Below are 22136 nucleotides of genomic sequence, written 5' to 3'. Positions count from 1 at the left end.
AACCCTTGATGCTACACACTTCGGTACAGAAGGTGGCACTATGCACCTTATTGTTAAGAAGCCCACTCTTCTTCACCTCCACCTCACCTATTTTAGGTTTCAATAAAACGTATTGGATAACGCAAGTGCTGTGTGGCATTTTGTGTGGCAAGGAGCATTTTTTTCAGTTTCTGTTGGCAGGCAACAGCGACTATAAACAAGCAACTTGATTCAGACTCATACTATAGTCGTGACATTGAAAAGACAAAACAAAACAAAAGCTATCAAGCTATTGTCAGCACCTGGTAACATTCTATGAGTTGTCATATGCAACCAATTTTTAAATTGTCAGTTTTTCTGCTTTACAAATACACAAAACTCTCCAAAAACAATGTGGGAAATCATATGTTCGTGTCACAACATGCTAAAAGCTTCCGTTAGTTATCCAGTTAGCATTTTGGTTGTTTAAGTCAGCTGTATTTTAATGGTCATGCATTTGTTTCAACAATATATGTGACAGAGTACAAGACAAAGGCATCACATTCACTGTGGGAATACGGCATCTTCAGCAACTGTGTCTGGTTTCTTATGAACATATATGCCTACCTGGATATGGGTCACTGACAAAAAAAAAAAGAGAATTTCAAGTAAAGTTACAAGTAATTAAGAATTTAACACAGCTTGCCAATTAATTGCCATCTCATCATATGAGGGTGGTTGGTAAAAATCAGACCTAGGCCTGCTTCAGTGATTGTGGAAATGCTTATTACCAAACGCTTATTAAGTTAATTAATGACATACTGTGAAAAACATCACATTTTATTGGACAATAATATCTAAACCTAACAAACCTTTGATATGTGCTTGGTTTTGAGTTGATAACTCATAATTACAGTCTACATTTTTATAGAAATTAACACCACAATTAGAATGAGCCATCACTTGAGTAAGGCATATAGGCCCTTGAGGCATCTGTTGCTTTATATGTTAATTTTAATATGTAGGTGAATAAATGTTTGAATGGATTTGTAATCTATGTTAACAAACCCCTAAACTCTTGTGACAACCAACTATGATATATGGATACTAAAAGTGAGACGGTTCAGCTGGTTTCTGGTCACAAAGCTCTTCCTCAAACCTCTAGACTACTGCCGCCCCCCTGTGTCCAAACAGAACTTAAAAAATTTGGGCTATAAATAGTTAATCATCTGATACACGAATCACTGCTTATCTCACCATGCAGGACGTTCTTTTGTGCGTTCATGAGGGTGACAGAGACACTCAGAATACTGTGACAGAAGACTCATTCCTCTGTTGGGAATGATAAAGGCCTGGATCAGAAGCTCCCTCAGCCACCATGAGCATGTATATGGAATATGATCTCCTATCTCAAGGGGAATGCGGGGCCTATAAGGTACTGTGTCACCGAGACTGACCTTAACACTTTAGGTGGCCTAGCATGAGTGCTACAGTATAAGCTACTGATACAGAGAAACCTGTCTATGTAGTCTATTCACTCTCAGATTTAAGAAATGGGATTGCACCTGTAGGATTTCTAACAAGTTATTTGAATGGTAAAGAGGAATGCTATATAAAAGAAGGGAGTATTTTTTACACTGATACGCAAACATATAGTTTGGTTCCCACTGTATTATATGTTGTACCATGCTGTACCTACACTGAAACCTGTTTGTCCACTATCTTTTGGGCACAGTTCAGCACAGATATGGTGTTGTCGCATGAAAACCTTGCAACTCCAATTCTGGTGATTTTCATTTTTAAACTTCAGTTGAAGGATTATATGGTTGAGTTGAGAAGATTCTACAGCCTTTGGGTTTATGAAGCCTAGACTGTGCTTTCTTATAAATCTGTAATGAGTTCTCCCTTCAATTCAGCTTATTGTCCAGAGTAATAGACGTAGGCTACTTACAGTTGTCCACCGAGATCATTTCACCTGTATGACAGCTGGATTCAGGGCTGTATTGAGCGCACTTATAGGCTACTATGTAACCCACATGGATACTTATGAGATTTTATTTTCTGGTAAAATAAATTACGCACTACCTTCTTTTGAAAAAATGATTATACATTACTTTACAGTGTCATTTATATATTCAAACTCAAAATTTCTTCAAAGTAACAGAGACACAATCCAGTAGTCAACAACAAAGTTTTTTTTTTGCTTTGGAGAACGGCAGGTTGATTGTACGTGACTCGTACGACAGGTCTGGACCACTTGTACATTTTGTTCGTATGTACCTAAGAGAAAATTGTAAATACGAGAAAACAGGTGAATGCGGCAAGTTTTCTTAAATCGCTCGTACGTGTGATTTAAGAATGAATCTGTTTGTACGAGTGGCTCTTGCATGAGGCCCACTGTGTCGTGCATTGCTGAAGATAGCTGTTACATTCAGGAGTGAGAAAATGGACAAAAACTTTACCAATAGGACTACAAGGCTTTGTCCATCAGACAATCCATCATATTATGAAATGCATGTCTTTTCCTGACTGGCCTTGGTATTTGCAAACTGAATTTCCTTCTGCTCAATAGATGCTTTGGTATTTTGTATTGCATTATGTCATATTCTATTTTCTGCATTCAAATGTGTACTGCTAGTTCAGAACAATGAACAACATTGCTTGATGCTTTATGCTAGATAATAAACACAAAGTATGCAATGAACTATTGACATTGACATATTGACAAATTTTCTCGTTTCACTTGTTCTGCAGTAGTCTTCATTTGAACGGATTGCATTCTCACATATGATCCTTCTTTCTCTTTCTCTCTCGCTCTTTCATACACACACACACACACACACACACACATTCCTATTGAAACAAGGATATTTATTTATTGCAGAAGAAAACAACAGTTTGAGTACTCTGCCAACAAATGTAGTGATTTTGAAAAGTTGCTAAATTCTAAGTTTCTGATATCTTTTTCCTGACAGAATGTAATCACTGCAGCTCACGAGTGCCATTGTGAGAGATTTTGGCAGTGGACGCCTCCTGGTGATTTTGGTTTAGCACATGAAAGCAGCATTATAAGCAAGATTTAATTCATTTAATTTTACAAAAAAAAATTCACACGTCTTATGGAGCTAATGGAGCTTTAATATTTGAATGAAGCAGTCACCGGTGTATATTAATACATGAATATTTATATAATTAATATTTATTTATCTTCAATTTTATGTTTGTTTTTTTAATGATTAACCAATAACAGGATGACAGGCTGAACAGTGGGACACTCATGGATAGTTCAAGACAAAAACAGTGCAGGCTGCGCATGTGCAATTTTCCAAGGAGCAGGCTGACAACATATAATGCATTATTTAGAGTGTTTTGCTCAAGGCAACAAATAAAATATGTTCGATGATGTGGCTCCCCAAGCAAAAGCATCCTCCTCCTCTTCCTCTTCCTCCCTCTTCTCCTCTTCCTCCTACTCCTCCGGTATCAGGCCGCGCGGACACGCCGCACCTTTTCGGCAGCCAATCAGCAGCAGAGACCCGGGATGACGTCAATCAACGACCAACTCAAATTACTATGAGGAAGCTGGAAGTTCCCGACGACTCTTTCACAGCCTCCGGTACATCCTCTTAAAGTTATATTTTAACATACCAAACGCGAGAGTTCTAAGACGCGAGTTTGAGGTAAAGATATGAGCAGCATTTTTTTAATTTCTTAAGAAGCCGCCCTGTCGACACGTAGAGAAACTAGGCCATATATCTCAGTACCAAGCAGTAGGAGAGGACGTAACGTTACACATCACCGACGATGATAGCCTCGCATCTGCTGGCGTACTACTTCACGGAACTCCATCATGACACAGTACAGAAAGTGAGTATTGAGCTGTGAAAGTTGTGAGAAAGTATTGAGCTTCTTTGGAGTACTTTTTGTGTGTCATAACATGACCTCTGGGTTTGTAGGCCTGTCCTGCAGTGGGAAAATGAAGCCCGGCTCAAAGCACCTCGACTACTTGCGTATACGACACCAGACACGTGTGATGCCTCCGACTCACTTCATGTTACTGGGGCGTTGCATCACACACTTCCCGGTAGTTCTCAGATCTGATGGGGTTCCTAGGGACAAAGTGGGGGATCAAATGGGGATCCGTGGTCTGATGCATATCTATTGAGGGGAACTCCTGGATTAAACACAGGGTAGGTTTATATTCCTGATGGTGTTGTGGTAACAGTAGTAGAGTGAAACCTGCAATGGATCAGATTACCCATTACGCCAACCAGTAAATGAAATGAAAATTCAATTATTTTTCATTTTGCTATGGACTCTCTAGGATCCCACCCCACCCCCCACGAAAAAATCTAATAATAATAACAATAATAATAATGCTGATAATAACACTTTACAATACAATATACACTTTATTCATATATACTGAATACTTATCTAAAAACAAAGTTTACAAACTGCTTTACAAAAGCATAAAAACAAGAATAGAAAAGAAAATCATATAAAAACCAGACAAAAATTGGGAACTGTATTCAAAAGAAAAAGTGGTTCTAATAATAAACATAAGACATGACACAAGATTAAAAAGTGGACAAAAACATTACATAAAATGTCTGTAAAAGTGAGTTTTAAAAAGTGATTTAAAAGGCAATACTGAATTAGATATAGTATAAGTTACTCAGGTAGGGCGGTCCACAGATTTGGGTCTAGAGTGGGGGACAGTAGAAGGGCAGTGCCCAAAGATCTTGGGCAGCACTGCGGGTCATAGGAACCTAAGGGGTCTGCAATGTAGTTAGGAGTTAGGGTTAGCTATGCTTTAAACCTGATGAGAATCTTAAAATCACCTGTTACTGGTAGTGGAGACATGCTAAAATAGGGGATATATTATGGTGTCTTTGTCTGGTACCAGTTAGAATCCTAGCTGCTGCATCCTGAACAAGCTGGAGGCGTGAGAGTGACTTGTGACTGAGGCAGTAAAATAAAGAGTTGCAGTAGTCTAAACAAGATTAGATAAAAACATGGATGACCTTCTCTGAATCTGTAAAGGATAAAAATGACTTCATTTTGATAGGTTTCTCACTTGCAGGAAGCAAGACTGCACCACCCTCTTTACCTGCTCTCTTGTCAGTGTCATAACTCGCTCCAAAGTGTCTGGCCACTGGCTTTGTATTGGAGGAATGACTATGAAGATCATTTAGAAAAAAATGAGTTGGGAGGGCCAGATAAGTCTATTTCAGATTTTCTTTCATTGAGTAGTAAAAGGTTTTGAGACAGTCTGGGCGACTAGGTGACACTCACTGAGACACTCGCTGCTTAATGGCAGAGCTCCACTCCTTGTGTTGTGATTCCATTAATGTCACGTCACTGTGATGCTCTACCTGCCCCACACAGCACGTTGGTGCACAACTCTGGTGCATTGTTTGGACTTGAGACAGGAGAGGAGTAGAGGGAACAGCTTCATTCCCTCGATGGCTGATGGCTGCCATGGAGCAGAGCGGTCAGGCAGTCCATTAGAGTTGCATGAGCTACTGTGTCACTAATGATGCTAATGTGGTAGAAAGGTATTAAATGGAGTCCCTTGAAAGATTTGTTATCCAGCTAAAATGACTGTATAATTTCTCAGTACTAATTTAAATCAAAATGCCTCCAACAGTTTTGTATTACAGACAACACTGTAAAACCACACACCTTGCCTATCAGTTGTGTCCTTTTAAGAAATGAAACATTGTGTTTTACCTCATAAGCCTACCTTAAATATTACTTATGACATGAATGCTCACTGTGTTATTTCAAATGGTCAAGTAACAGGAATTTTTTGGCCTTACAATGAGGACTCCTGCCAAAACATTTGGGAACCTCTGAACCCGCCTGTGTGAATATACTGTATATCCAGAAATTGTCTCGCTATTTGGTTAGCTCTTGATTATACAAATTTATCAGAATCAGAGTAACATTGAAGAACATTTTACTGATTATTAGTGCTCTGATGAGTCAGTCAGTCAGTCAGTCAGTCATTCTCTCTCTCTCTCTCTCTCTCTCTCTCTCTCTCTCTCTCTCTCTCTCTCTCTCTCTCTCTCTCTCTCTCTCTCTCTCTCTCTCTCTCTCTCTCTCTCTCTCTCTCTCTCTCTCTCTCTCTCTCTCTCTCTCTCTCTCTCTCTCTCATATGAGCACTCTTGAGGGGTCTGAGGGTTGATGGGGTAAGATGGGGAAAGGCAGAGACGGTGCTTTGATGCACACGTGTGCAGTCTATTGCTCCGATGGTGTTTGGCAGGCTGGCAATTGCATAGAAATGACTCTTTATTTGTGTCTGTTCTACAACTGAATATGGGAATTATATATATTGTGGTGCGAGCCTAATGATGCCATTTACCGCATTCGGGAATGTACGGCTATGTCCTTCTGGAATGTCACGGTGGCTAGAAAAGTGAGTGCAGGCAACACCTGCACAGGCAGCAGGAGGGCAGGCTGGGACCTTCTTCTTCTCCTGGTCAGCTGTGGCCCTAAGGTGTTGCAGAGATCAAGAAGAATTGTCCTCGGTAGTCTGAAATGGATCATGAGCCATTCATTGCTCTCAGCAGACATATCTGTGTGGTCCCTAAAGGCACACTCTCTCCTTGCGGCATGATTTGCCAAGTGCTCCAATAGTAGCAAATACGCTATTGCTAAGTGTCGAGTTTGGCTGCACTTTCAGGCTTGGCTTTACCATCAGATCTGATTGTGTGCACATTTTGTGAATGAGGCCCATTGGATTTGTCTCTGCTTTCTTTGGCTATGCCCATATTTTGCTTTGTTCCAGTCAACCTCTACACCTCTTAACTTGCTGTATCAGTCAGAATATATCAACAATAGGCTAGGCATTCCCGAGCATTGTAATATTAGATTGCTCAATATGCTTTTCTGCAGTCTCATTCTCACAAGGCCCTCTCACCTCATTTTGCCAAGCTAGTTCTTGCTATCTCCAGTTTCAGTTTGTCCCTGCATGCCAGAACTTTCTGCGCTGTTAGTGTATCAGATATTTATTCAATGTGTTGCCTAGGTGCATGATCAGATCTTGGGCCAAGGTGACCCAGTGTAACAGTATACTGGTTTCGCCTTAATGGCTCAGACGGCGCGTAATTACAGACTGGCATTTTGTGTGTTTGGTATTATAAGGTTCCCTCTACATGCACAATATTTTGGAAATATTGAGCGTTTGTTTTTGCATCCCATAGAGCAAAGCTAATATAATCTATTTAAATTGGTCAGACTGGCAGTATTGTCTTTTAAATCACTTTTATTTTCCTTAATTTGTGAAGCACTTTGTAACGTTGTTATGAAAAGTGCTATATAAATAAAGATAATGATGATGAATATTAAGTTGCAATTTTACCCACTAAACTTTTCATAAATCTAATTGAGCCACATAAGTTTTCTTTGTGCAACTAGATTATAGAAGTAGCTCATTTTTTGCCACCATGCTGCATGGAACCTTACAAATCCAAGGTTACAATTTATCAGTAGTATCCTGCTCCAAAGAGATTGAATATTATTCTGTTTTTTCAGGCTGTATCAGACAGTAATTCAGACAGCCTCAGGCCCTTGAGGCAAAATGATCAGCCCATGGTCTCTTTTTTTGCTCTATAGAATAAATATTTAACTGTACCCTTTTTGGCTTTTTTGTGCTTAAGTTAGTACAGAGCTTTGAGCTGTGGGTCGGAGTGCAGACTATGCAGTCCCCTCCAGGTCCATCTCATGTTTAAACCCCAGTCTCCTCCTGTCTCGTCACATGCTTGTCTGTGCTGGGTGTGTTTTGCAAGTCAGTGGCAATTCCTGGTATTTAATGTGGGACATCAGCTGCTCTGGAGCCCAGCTCCTTGTGCTGTAGCCAACAGGACAGGGGCCAGGCTTAGCCCAGCAGACAGGTCATGCCTGTTCTAAATACTACAACAGGTTTCAGATTACTTCTGGTATGGTACCCTCTGTTGAAAAATATGAAGGGAGATCTGCTGTTCACCTGGCCAAAAATCCTTGTAATGGCAGAATCAATGACGCGAGTAGTACTAAACTTATTACCTACCACTTCACTTGTCATTGTGGGACATGTAACCTTCAGTGGGAGAAAGGTCTGGCAAAGCGAGCCTTTATGCACGGTGCTTTGCAATGTTTTGTCTTAGTAGGCCTCCGTAGTGCAGTGGCTTTGCTCTGCTTTATTTACAAATGTGTTGCCGTTTGTCACCTTCTAGTGGTCAGAACATTTTGCTTATTGCAGCTTTAAGGTGCTGGAGTTAAAAAGCACTGAAATCCCACATTTAGCCTAAATCAGTGCAGGTTTCACATTTATTGGCTAAGCTTTCGGTCAATACTGTGTGTGTGTCCAAGTTAACAGAGTTGTACGACAGTTGCTGATGATTATTTGTATGTCCCACCTTCCTGATATGAATGCTTCTGTGATGACGGATCGACAAGCCTCCCTGCGCCCTACCTAGTGGTGAGCGCAGCTTATTCCACTTTAGGCATCAGGCACTAGCCATCATGGCACCCTCTAGTGAAACACAGTCACTCTACTACTGGCTTTGTATGCATAGTAAATGATGGTATATAAGACATTTTTTTTTCTCTCAAATTTATTGAGCTTTTGTTGCAAGGACTGACAGGATGTAATGGCTGTGTATGAGTTATACATGTATTTTGGGGGTGTAAAAGGTATTTTGAGTTGGGATGGGTTAAGAAAGCCTCAAAGAAGATTTTCCATCTACAGGTGAAACTCTTAAAGAACATGTGAATATATCCCTTTAGATAAATATATTGTGGATTGTATTTTCGAATGGAATAAGTCTCTACTGCCACATGCTTTTTCTTCAGGAAAAATGACATAAAAGGACACTGTATGTATGAGATGATGGCTCTGAGTTTATTTGTTCAAGGATAACTGTGACACTGAGTTCTGAAAGCCAGAAATCTCAGCACCTGGCAGAGAAATCATTGGGCCTTATGCAAGAACCGTGCATACACACAGATGTGACTCTAAATGTTCTTATGTCAGAATCAGAATCAGAAATACTTTATTGATCCCCGAGGGGAAATTGGGTTACACTGCAGTTGCTCACATTGTAGAGGAGAATATATATAAGCATAGAGAAATTATAAGAAATTATAAGAAAAATAGAAATAAGAAAGTAAGAAATATGTAAAATATGTGCATTATACTACAATATATAACAATGATAATAATAATAATAATATAGAAATAAGAGAAATATAAAGAAAAAAAATATCTGTATTGCACAGTTTAAATATAAGTTATAAATTATGAGGTTATAAACTGCTGACAGGGGTGAAATAAGTCCAAGAGCCACTGACACTCTGAGGGAGGAGTTGAAAAGTTTGATGGCCACAGGCAGGAATGAGTTCCTGTGGCGCTCTGTGGTGCATCTCTGTGGAATGAGTCTTGCACTGAATGTGCTCCTGTGCTTGACCAGCATGTCATGGAGCGGGTGGGAGACATTGTCCAAGATGCCATGCAACTTGGACAGCATTCTCCTCTGTGACACTGCCACCAGAGAGTCCAGCTCCACCCCCACAACGTCACTGGCCTTGCGGATCAGTTTGTTGAGTCTGTTGGCGCACATACTGTGGTCTGCCAGTCAGGTAGTTGACAATCCAGGACACGAGGGGGGGCATCCACCTGCATCGCTGTCAGCTTCTCACCCAGTAGAGCCGGCATATTAAGGAACTTTTTGGCATTCATCAGTTCATCAGTTTTGAGATATCCTGCTAACGGAGGGACAGACAAACACACAGACACGAACAATATTCATTACTTCCTTGCCGGAGGTAGTAAATATTAAAGTGATTTGGAAAGGGCAGGTGGAGTGCAAAAGAAAATAGGGAAGCCTAAATTCTGCTCTAAGGATCTCCTCATAATTGATCCAGCAGTATTTTGCCTGGAACTCTGATTCGGTCGGGGGGTCAGCTGGAGTTCAAATCAAACCAATTATTTTTTCACTAAGGCAATATGTGTGGTTTGCAGCCAATGCAGCATTAACTGCATTTGTTAATGTGACATGGCCCATGTATGTAGCATGACACGAAAATTAATTAATTAATTCACTGCCGTAGACCCATATATGCCAGGTTGGTGTAAGTGTAACCTTTTCTCTTCCCCACCATGGTTTAGGTGGACAAATATCTGTACCACCTCCGGCTGTCAGACGAGAACTTGATGGACGTGGCGGTGAGGTTTCGACGGGACATGGACAAAGGCCTGTGCAGAGACACCAACCCCACAGCTGCTGTCAAGATGCTGCCCACTTTTGTGCGCTCCACTCCTGATGGAACAGGTAAGTGGGCTCTCTGACAGGTGTAGAGATAAGTCTGTAGCCACAGTACCCACATATTGGCATTATATCTATGCCGCTGTGCAGTATGATAAAGATTACATAATTACTGCCGTGCTTCAATCTCGGACATAATGACCGATAACGAGGAAAACGAAGAGATGGGCAGTTCTGAAGCGTGAAAAAGCTATATGGTTGTGTAAGGTGTGCTTTGGAAAAAAGGGGAATCATTTCAAACGAGCCATTTTGCAATGTGTGTTTCTTCAACAGTGTATCTCTTTCAATATATGAGCAATAACGATTCTGTGAAGAGCAGAGATGGGAGGGTGTGTAGGCGCAGAGACTGTTTTTCCACCAACATAAACATATGTTGAATGGGAGTTGATGTACAATTTCCATTGCCCATAGAAAGTAAGAAATGGTTCTTACTAGCTACACAACAATGTCCAATGACACAATGTCCAACGGATAAAGCACAGGGAATGAATTGTGCAATAATATGCAGTCATTTGGCAGTGGAAATGGCCATAGGTGGAAATGTTGGCTGGCATGTTGCCTGTTGACGCGGATCATTATTGATGTGTTATTTACACCCCAGACTCAAAGAAAAGCCTGTCCAGCTGGAACCTAACCAAACGTTCCAAGACAATCGATTCCTTCACACTTTGATTTTCTGTCACTTCTCTCTCTCCACGTCCTTGTGATGGGTTGAGGCATGACACTGTTACTCCCGCTTTGACTTGTATTAGGTCGTTATTATCTGTCCTCATGCATTTCCTCTTCCCTGTGGAACACACTGAAAGTCGAAGTGATTACAATGTTTCCCTTGAAGAAGACACTCCCAAAGCAGTTTCAAAGGAAGCAGTCTTCTCTTAAAGGTTCTCATCACACTTTTCTATCTAGCCATGTGTGCTCTCATGGTCTCAAAAATACTGATTCCTAAATGAATAATAGTGGGTAGACCTACTGAATGAAACCGAAGATCAGACAGTGAATGCAGGGCTACAAACTGCCTGCCCAGCATGCATGATAATACTCCTGGGATTGAAGATTGGCTAACTTTTGGTAAAATATGAATCCCTTATCTCTGTGTGTGTGTGTGTGTGTGTGTGTGTGTCTATGCATATGTGGGTGTATTTTGTGTGTCCTTTCAAAGAAAAAGGCGACTTTCTGGCCCTCGACCTTGGTGGGACCAACTTCCGGGTGCTCCTGGTGAAAGTTTCGGCTAACGGAAAGCAAAAGGTGGAGATGGAAAATCAGATCTATGCCATTCCTGAGCACCTCATGAGAGGCAGCGGCTCTGAGGTTAGAGGCAACACACACACACACACACACACACACACACACACACACACACACACACACACACACACACACACACACACACACACAAAGCCTATTATTTTTTCAGAATGTGACTGTTAACACTAACAACACTGACCTTTTCTCTCTCCTGTAGCTATTTGACCACATAGCTGATTGTCTGGGTAATTTCCTGGACAAGATGGGAATAAAGGACAAAAAGCTCCCCTTGGGCTTCACCTTCTCTTTCCCCTGTCAGCAGACCAAGCTGGATGAGGTGAATGATTCAGACATGATTTCTTATGTTATTTATGCTCTGTCATCTCGCCTCCAGCAAATGGGAGGCTTGTTTCAACTACCTACATAGCTGGGGGGATACTTTGACATTTCACATTTTAGTGTCTCATTGCACATTTTAGTGTGTGCGAGTACGATTCAAGGCTGGATTCAAGGCTGGATTCAAGGCTGGATTCATAACAAATCTATGAATAATTTGGCCCATCCCACATGAGATTACATGATGCATGATGTCTCCCCACCTGGCCAAACAGTTGACCTTCCACTGCCAAGTGCAAATCTAACGGCTACACAGGATATATCTTATCTGATGCTCAGTTACAGAAAAATAATGTTGGTCGTAATTATACAAAGAAAAGGAGATACTAATTTCACCTACAGTACACAGCAGACATTTTCTCATCCCATGCCTTCTCTAAATAATTTGGAAATACAAGTGTTTCACTGTTAAATAGCCACCTCGGTGTTTCAGAATCCTCCATAGTCAGAAAATTAATTTTCCTTCTAATTTTACTAAACTGAGCCTTTCTTTTGATACAGTAAAATGACAGTTTTATGGATTGGCTGGTTTGGCTGATTAATTAGGGATGATCACAGCTTTTATATGAACACTTTTAGAAGAAAGCTTTTATAGATATGCCCATAGAGTGCCCATTATGGACGTTTACACTGCATACTGATAACAGACGCCACTTATGGAAACTGTCTCTCAATAATAGCTTGGAGCACCTTGGGAGAAGTCAAGGTGGCCACCTTACAAGCACTAATTAATTCCTCGATTCTATGTGTACCTTGGTGATATTTCTGCAATCCAGTGTTCTATTATTCTGTCTGCTAAATCTATTAATTCCAGGTATTCATTCATAATTAATATGCGCACCTTTTTAATTGGTGCACATTTGTATGTTGTGTGGTGCTGCAGTAGGGTTGTCAAGGTGGTGCCATTTTTACAGTGTTGCGGTGATTACTGGGCGCGGTGCGGGAGCTTGATGTAGTCATTTTTAGCCTACCTTTTTTTCTCTGAGTTCAATTGCTCTGTAGCCCCGTCTGTTACCTGTCTTGTTAGCTTGGAGTAGGGCTGGGCGATATGGTTGAAATCAATATCATGATAATCATAAGGATTTTTCTCGATATCAGTATATATCACGATATGGTTCATGTATGGAAAATCACGTTAAATAATCAAATTAATGTTCATCTCATTGAACCGAATGGTAATGTTAGGTGTGGTGTCAAACAAAACTGAAATTTTCAAATAATATTCCTACCATACCTCATTTTATCAGAGTTTTTAAGTAAAATTTGCTTGTCATCATCAATTTAGACAGCAGAAATGTGTGTCACGATATTAAAATATCTTCATATCATCACGATATGATTCCACTGAAAGACGATAAACGATAATATTGAATTATCGCCCAGCCCTAGCTTGGAGCCTATAAATGAATATAGCAGAAAATAACTTGGTTATTGTGCCAGGAGTTCAGTTTCCTGATTGAAGCCACAGCCTGAAAAAAAAAAAGTACTGAAATCTGCCCTCAAAAAGCTGTAGTCAGTTATTTTCTTGACAGTATAAGATTAAATAAATTTCATCTTCACCGTCTTATAAATCACATTTATATCCTAAATGACAAAGTCTAACTTGCTCAGCATTACCAACATCACATCCACTCTCAGCCTAGAGAGCTACAAATGCTTATCTGATTTGGCCGTGCAGCGATCATTTTTTGGGGCAATATCTAAAAAAAACAACATTCAACATCTCAACAAAATAATTATTCTTTATTCACATAATAGGTTCTAAGATTGGATTTACTCCAATCATGATTCCCAACCCATCCTACCCCATATCCCATACATCACCTCAGGTTGGTGCAAATGTGTGTACTCCCGGGATGTATCTTATTGTGAATCATATCGGCATATTTCCTGTATATTTCTTATACCGCCAGAGTCTACCTGCATAATTCAACACAGGGCAAACACAAGCTTGGTACAACTTTCTGTAGTTAGAAAAACAGTTTCTCTTAAGGTCTTAGTATTGCCTGTGGCTCCGACTTGACCTCTCCTATCTGACTCAAAATTAAATGCAGTGACTTTTACAAAGTTCATCTGTAAAACCCAGTGTGTTTATAATGCTTTGTGCTATTGTTCAAAACATTATCTGTTCATCCGGTATAGTTGAAAATTCCCCATATTGAGGCTGACAACCTTTTGACATCATAGTCATGCTGCCATCATGCATCCAAAATAATAATATGCAGCACAAACACTTGTGGAGCTCACTGTAAGCAGAAAAGAAACCAATTGCAAAATGGTAACTGTCAAGCAGCAGGTAGATGAAATGACTTTCATTCCAAATGGCATATCCACATTTCGAAAAAGTATCTCGTTGTTTTGACAAAATGATTTTGGATATGACACAGATTTCACGATGGAATATTGCTGAAGCTAGTAGCTATCTAGACACATTTGTTTATTAAATGGTATCATTTTTAGCTCCGCGACAGCAGGGGCTTTATGGATCGCATTGTTCGGTCAGCACTTTGGGCCATGTGGGTGAAAGTGCGGTGCAGGGAGTTAGATTGCAGACTCAATCAGGATTCAGTGTCGCAGGGCTGTTAGACGCTTAGTCTTGTTGAGGATGGGATGGGCTGCATTGTTTTTGGAGTGAGCTGTGAATTTCAGGCGATAATTTTTTTTTCTTTGAACGGATGTATGCTTTTGGAATGAAGCTTGTCACTTAAAGATGGCAGATAACCTTGAATGTTTTCTGTGTGTTGTGTCTGGGTGTTTCCTATGTGCAGAGTATTCTGGTGTCTTGGACCAAAGGCTTCAAGTCGAGCGGAGTGGAAGGAAAGGATGTGGTCAGCCTCCTGAGGAAAGCCATCAAAAAGCGAGGGGTGAGGATACAGTCAGCCCCTTTCCACTGAGGGCCAAACCTGGTGCTTGAACTTAGTTCCGGAGTTCCTGACCCCTTTCCAATGGTGGGCCGAGGCCAAAACCGGGCTTGTCCAGGAACTCAAGCCCCGCTACTTGGGCCTTTCAAATCCTCGCTTATACGTCCTCACAAATATTTTGTTGTTACTTAGTAACGTACGTAGCTGAGTGCAGCTGTACCTACGTTAATGAGCATCTAGCTGTTAGATTAACAGGATAAATAATAGGAGATAAATATTTTTGTATAATAACTTAATGTTACAGTAAATGGAGAAACCTGTTGGAAACAGCTTTTGTTTTAGCCTGATACCGTATATTAGGACCAATATTGGCCTTATTTAGCTGTCTATAAAATACCCCAATTACTATCACTCACTTTTTAAGTTTGGCACACACAGTAGTAAAGGACTAACGTTTAAGGAACAAACATTAAAGGAAAAAACTGCCTTTGCCTGTGTGCCTTCAGTAGGCGTTTAAATCATTTTAAATCATTACCCAGCGATGACACTTTGTTTTCTTTTGAGTATGATGTTGGCCTCATCCTGCAACCTTCTTCTCTTTTTTAAAACTTCTCACAAAGTAATTACAGCTAATGTCAACGCATATACTGTACAACTGACAGCAGCCTTGTCATGTTTGATGACGAGCAGTTGTCTAAGTTAGTTGTCATGGTTACGTGGGGACGACGTTCTTCAGTGGAAACACTTTAACAAGTTTAGCCCCAGTGCTTAAGTTCCAGGCTAGAGTTTCTGGGTCAAAGTTCTTGGGCTTTTGGCCTTCAGTGGAAAGGGGGCTAGTGCATGATCCATGGCTGTGTATCCAGCTGGACCAATCGAGCATGACCAGTTACAGGGTTTCTATGGAAAGCCTAGAGACTCTTATGCACTATGTTTTGCTCAAAATATTTGGCTTCAAATGGTTAGGCCATCCACTATATCAGCTAAAGCCATTGACACTGATCAGAGCTACGCAGGATGTGCTGCCTAAATGTAATGTAAAAAAACAAAACAATTTAAAGGCATTTATTGTGCTCGACCTCTCAATCAACTTCCCTCTGACCCAAGAAATTACATGATGTCATTGAGGGTGAGGAAGACCCATTAACGAGGTGGAGAACACACAGAAGCTGCTTTCTTCATGGCAAACATGCCATGGAAATATCTGTGCATTCCAACAAGTCTTTGGTACAGCTAGTAATGTCATTACCCCCCTATGCATTTTACTCAAGCCTGATAAGATGAGCATGAATGTTTTCCTATCTAAATATCTGTAGGCTAATTGCTAAAGCAGTCAGCGATTTAATTATCCTGGTTGAAGTTTTAATTTATTTAGATTTGTTAATTTAAATCTTGTGATGGCTTTTAAATGGCCTAAAAGCTTTACCTAATTTTCTGGTTATTTGTCATCATGTTTGATACTGTAATTGTTTTACAGAGTCTTTGTACACAAATATTTATTTTATTTATGTTCAGAATGAATACTCTCTGACTTTCCTGGTCTTTATGGCACATTTCTATTTTGCTGAAATAGAACTGCAGTTTTTATTCCAAATGACTGATCAACCATAGCCAGAGATTGTTTCTTCTTCTATAGCTTATGGGTTTTAAAGTGTAGTGGAGGCAACCTTAAAAGCTGTCGACCTCTGATATGGTGAGAAAATTTCACAGGAGAGGATACACCATGCCTCATACATATAACTTGAATGTGTGAGGAGGCTATATTTTCAGTTTGAAAAATAACGGTCTTTAAATCTGCAAGAGAATTGGCAAAAAAAATTCAGCGATGGATTCAGGCTATCACCGATCCCCAATGTATTCGTCCGATCACCCAACCCCAACCTTGGGGAAAACACTGTACTGTATATTGTCTTATTATTGTACCATCAGCCAGAAATCATGACATTGAATTAGGAGCTCTATGCCTATTCAAGACCCATTCCCGCCCCTGTAAAGCTGCGCCATTATAAATCTATGCTATTAATTCTCCTTGCAGGACTTCGATATTGACATTGTGGCAGTGATCAATGACACAGTGGGCACCATGATGACCTGTGGCTACGATGATCATCACTGTGAAATTGGCCTCATTGTGGGTGAGTCCAGTCTCACTGTGAATGTAAATCAGATAATAAGGATTAGTAAATGAAAAAAGTAGTAAAAGTAAAGGCCAATTAGTACAGAGCATCTAGGATTAAGTCTCAAGTTAATGACCCTGTTTGTGTAGCTTGTGGTCTGCTCAATAGGTCATTAACAAGGCAGCAGTAAACATGTCATCCCCCATGAGGATCAGCAGTGTTGGGGAAAGTTACTTTTGGCCCTTTTCACCACTTCAAAACATGCCTTTAAAATACGTCTTCTTGTGATGTCTTCTTATTGTATATAAATCTATTCCAAATCTGGCAAAGCAATTTGTGACAAACCTGTTGGTTAAAAGTACAATTTTGTTAAATAGTTAAAATTTGATTTGTATTGTTATTAGGAAAAATATTGAATTGGAAATTGCTTAGTAATCTGTTATGCCCTCACCTCATCCCCCAAGGAACGGGCACCAATGCCTGCTACATGGAGGAGATGCGCAACCTTGAGCTGGTGGAAGGCGACGAGGGTCGGATGTGTGTCAACATGGAGTGGGGGGCGTTTGGAGACGACGGCACCCTGGGGGACTTGCGCACAGACTTTGACCGGGAAATAGACGCAGGCTCCCTGAACCCTGGCAAGCAGCTGTGAGTGTCTGTTGACTCTGTTAGGTTGCTGTTGCAGAAATATCTTGGAATGCAGATGAAAGGCTGTGTAACACTCAAAGAAAATAGTTTTCAGTTGATCCTAAAGTGCATGTTTGGAACTCATAAGTTATCATAAGTTTAAATTCCTATGATGCCAACATTACAGGCAACACAAAGAAGGAAGGCAAGACAGTTGTTTACTGTAGTGAAATGGCAGGGGAGAAGGTCATCTTCACCAGTGGGGGAGGGTGACTGCTGTGTAGCTGCCTCATGACAGCTGGTATTTAATAAAAGCATATCTGCACTTGCAGAAAATGGTTTTCTAAGTCAGTGCTGCTGAAATGAATATGTAGCAGCATAAAAATGGTAACATGGTTTGCAACATAGTTTATATCAAACACATTAAATGCCTCACGCTGAAGTGTATGCTGTATAAGTTGTTCATCTTGTGAAAACAGCTTTTGTGAGTGATGGTGAATAGAAATGAGCAGACCTTGTATGCAGCCTGTTTTGGTGATTACATACCCTAATAAAACAAAAGTCTAAATGGCTTTATCACATTTATCACTTCAAATACTCATGAGGACTGCTCAGACTTAAATGTACAATGGTGAGCATTGAGAAAACCAACCACTGTCTGACAAAGTATAACACAAAAGTGGAGTCGGTGTCCTGTGCCGCAACACTGCTAAAGCTTGTCCTTCAATATAGTCAGTGTTGTTTTCATTCTATGTTTCACCCTTCCTAAACCCTTCCTAACTAAGTTATATTAGACTGACCTGAAATATGTAATAGCTCTCAACCCTGTTTCAATTTATCTATATAGGCCGGCCTGCAGACAGCTACACGCATTAAGCTGCATATGTACATGGGCTAACATGTCGATTTTACATGACAATCAAAAAATCAAATGAAGATTATGAATACATTAGAGGCTATTTTATTCAGGCACCAATAAATTGGCTAACACCAATTTCTGAATTTAAAGAGGATGGCACCCCAGGGCGCAGGTGTTGCAAATGGCTGCACCACCCAAAATCTGAGTTAAGCACTTATGTAGCCCATGCCTGAATACAAGTACATTTCCAGGTGTATCTTTTGATTCTTAAGAAGAAGTTGCCTTGACTTGGGTGCCGAGTTGAATTGCAGCCCAAAATGGGCTAACATTAGAGTGAATCCATGCAAGTAAATCAATATCCTCACACAAAAGCCAGACGAAAGATTAAACATGAAGAGGGAATTACAAGGATATCTGAGAAGTCTGTCAAAAGTTTTGGAAGATAGTATGATATGAGCCTCATATAATGAGGTTATAAGAGGCATTGTATGTATAGAGTATTTTAGTTTTGTTTCTACACTTTGGGGTCATGGGAAGACGGCAGGTCAAATGACGGCTGGCTGTGAGGACGGCTTCAGAAGCAGCTGAAACCAGCTGAGCAATCAGTGGCTCTTGGTGTTATTGTGCTCATTTTCAACACGTGTTAGATACATGTGGTGATTGCAGACTCTGCCAGACAGCATCTGTCATCAGGAAGAAAGAGAAGTGGTGGAAAATGTGATTTAGCTTTTTTTTTAAGAATTTAATCATCTTAAAAAATGATACTTATTACTCAGTGCTTTGCAAAAAATAACAAATAAAAGCCTGATAGAATAAAACGCTGCACAAAATGCTTTAACAAGCCTTAAAAAGTAATCAAATCTTGTGTTCAGTGTTTCAATTGTATATAAAAAAAAAAAACTGAATAAAAAGCCAATGGGTGTGATTATTTCACATCTTCCTATTGCAGCTCAACTTGTTTCGTGATCAAGTGACGTTATTTTGAGTAACTGACTGTTTTTTTTTATCATTTCAAGAAAATTCTTTACTGAAGAGAGAAAAGAATTGGGCTTGGCCCACCCAAGGTTCCTACCATTTTTTCCTAATAGCCGAAGGTTTTCTTTTCCATGCATGCACTGAGGGTCTAAGGTGGTGACGTTGGGTAGGCTAGGCTTTGTATGTATTTATGTATGTAAACCTTTATTTATACAGGGAGGGCCATTGAGAGCAAGCTCTCTTTTTCAAGGACGCCCTGATTACAGCACAAGATCAAAAACATATTACAAACATTACAGTACAAAAAAAACATATAAAACAATATAAAATCACATGAAATTCACAGGTTCAAATAACAACAAGACTATGAGAAGCACGTGCAATCCCCACATAATGCATCCTCTAAAAGCGCCCTGAACTTCTCCATAGAGACAAATCGGTCCAGTTTAAGAGAGTCCTGCAGCCTATTCCATCTATCAGGAGCGTAAAAACTGAAAGCGGTCTTTCCTGCCTCACTGTTCATACGTGGTCTGTCTAATCTAATGTGTGTCTGCGAGCGAGTATGATACCCTGTAGCACTGAAACTCAAGAGCGAGGACAAATGCAGTGGAAGCTTGCCGGACAAAGCTTTGTAAACGAACAAAAGACAATGTTGCTCTCTTTGAATGGTAAGGGAGGGCCAACCCACTTTTTCATATAAGATACAGTGATGAGTGAGAAACCCATCACCAGTGAAAAAAACGCAGAGCACTATGAAATACCGCATCAAGAGGCTTCAAGGTAGTAGGCGAGGCATGCATATACAGGACATCACCACAGTCAAGAACAGACATTATTGTCGATTGGACAATGGTCTGTCTACTGATAGTAGAAAAACAGGACTTGTTTCTGTACAAGAATCCAATCTTTCCCCTCAGCTTTTTGGTTAGGGGTTTGTAGGTTAGGTGGGCTTGATATGCCTCTCCAACATGCTATTTTGTGTCTTGTGCTTTGTTTTACTTCCTCATGTTTTATTTTGTTGCATACTGTATTACATCATTTTGTTCTGTGATTGATTGTTGATTAGTTAGATCTAGGTAGGCTCATTCTTTGTAAAGTCCTTTGAGACGTGCTTGTGATGAAGGGCTATATAAATAATTCAACTTGACTTGACTTGAAATATCCAAACTCTCATGTCTTGACTGACTCTGGTTGACTAGTTTCTACGATTTGTTGATGTCTAGTTGAATTCATTCTTCTATCTACCTGCACAATATTTCCTGTTCCACTAGCTGCCACACGACCTCAAAGCATAATAGATCCTCCCATACTTAACAGTTGTGAAGGTGTTCTTTTCTTCAAATGCTTCAGCCTGTTTTTTCCAAACAAATCTTTGATTGTGGCCAAGCAATTACATTTTCGTTTCATCAGTCCAAAGCACATTGTTCCAAAAAAGATTCAGGCTCACCAAGATTTCCTTTGGCATACTTCAGACGCTGGCTTTTGTGATAAGGTCATAGAAAACACTTTTTCTGACAGCTCTACCATGCACATCACTGTTGCCTAAGGTACGTTGTATTGTGAACCTGTGAACAACTACTTTTCTGCAGGTCCTTGGCAGCGATCTGTGGGTTCTGTTGTGCAGATCTGACCTGTTTTCTGGAAACTCGATCAGAGATTTTCTTGGTCTTCCAGGTCTTTTTATAACCTTCTCCTGTATTATTATTATTATTTGCAAGTCCTCAGACAGCTGCTTAGTGGAGCCCAATATTGTTGAAAGCAGATAAAACAACTAACTAGGCTTATTTAACGAGGCTAAATACGCAATGAATATAAATGTGCTGTTACAACGATGTTAATTAGAAACTTAAACAATAGACTTGTGTAAGATCATTGCACACGTGGTTGATATAGATATATGGACATAGTCTGATATACGTCCTGCTGCTCCCTTGCTAAGGCGGGCAGCCTTGACTATGAATCGCTGTGGGAAATGCTGCTCAGCCTGCCTGAGGACAGCAAAGCCAATGTCTTCTTTTAAATCACTTCTCAAGACGCACTTTTACACACTTTATTTTAATTAATTGTTTCTCTTGTTTTTTGTTTTTTTTTACCACTTTGTTTATTAGTTTTCACAATTAAAAAAGAAGCATTATGTATACAAAAGTACAGGAAACACTTTTTTTTTTCTTTTCAAGGAAACAAACAGACAAATAAGATAAAATATAATAAGATAACAACGACAAAAACAACACAAACTCAACAATAATAGACAAGGCGTGTGTGTGTGTGTGTGTGAGCGTGCGCACAGTTTAGAATAAACAAATCAAATCTCAACAACAAATGGAAAACCATTATATTCACCAGCACTACCCTGTGCCTTCACTAAGGCTTATAACTACAGTGATTCACAAAATTACCCAATCATTTCTAAATTGATCTTAACAATAGGATCGGTGGACCATGCTGGCTTCAGACCCTCTCAGTAGGTCGAAACTGAATTGTACCAACATTCAAAGGCAATCATAGAAAGGCGAATGCTTGCGGTGGTTAAAGCCATTGGCCAGTGATGGTGAAAATGTTTCAGATTTGGCATAATGGGAGTTACGGTGGTGGAATATGTTAAGATAAATTTGACCCGAAGGAACTTTGTCTTGGACAAATGATGCCTGTTGTGCATATTGACAAACATTCAGTCAGCGACACTTACGTCAAAGGCGTTTGGACAAATGGTTATACAGTTGTATCCCCCCAAGGCATAGTAAACATAATAATATGAATTCCAACATAAAACCAGACATAATTCGGAGAG

At 40.1% G+C, this 22136-nt stretch overlaps 1 protein-coding gene across 5 annotated transcripts in view; it reads left to right on the top strand.

Moving 5' to 3' along the window:
* The first annotated feature begins 3538 nt into the window (after nucleotides 1-3538).
* Nucleotides 3539-22136, top strand: part of hk2 (hexokinase 2) — a 41099-nt gene continuing 22501 nt past the window's right edge. For 3 of the 5 annotated variants that reach the window (XM_071536901.1, XM_071536902.1, XM_071536903.1), the window contains exons 1-7: nucleotides 3539-3822; nucleotides 10112-10274; nucleotides 11428-11576; nucleotides 11731-11850; nucleotides 14678-14773; nucleotides 16803-16902; nucleotides 17349-17532. In XM_071536901.1, coding sequence (XP_071393002.1) covers nucleotides 3760-3822; nucleotides 10112-10274; nucleotides 11428-11576; nucleotides 11731-11850; nucleotides 14678-14773; nucleotides 16803-16902; nucleotides 17349-17532 — 875 coding nt within the window. In that variant the 5' untranslated portion in view covers nucleotides 3539-3759. Of the gene's footprint in view, nucleotides 3823-10111; nucleotides 10275-11427; nucleotides 11609-11729; nucleotides 11851-14677; nucleotides 14774-16802; nucleotides 16903-17348; nucleotides 17533-22136 lie in introns of all 5 variants that reach the window. The other 2 variants (XM_071536900.1, XM_071536904.1) reach the window with 2 other exon arrangements.

This window comes from Centroberyx affinis, unplaced genomic scaffold (genome assembly GCF_046629955.1).
Source record: "Centroberyx affinis isolate AG114_WGS23_722 - 3 ecotype Tasmania unplaced genomic scaffold, CSIRO-AGI_Caff_v1 ptg002955l_1, whole genome shotgun sequence".
Taxonomy (NCBI): domain Eukaryota; kingdom Metazoa; phylum Chordata; class Actinopteri; order Beryciformes; family Berycidae; genus Centroberyx; species Centroberyx affinis.
Note: the sequence above shows the minus strand (reverse complement) of the source record. Positions and strands in the feature narration are given on the sequence as shown.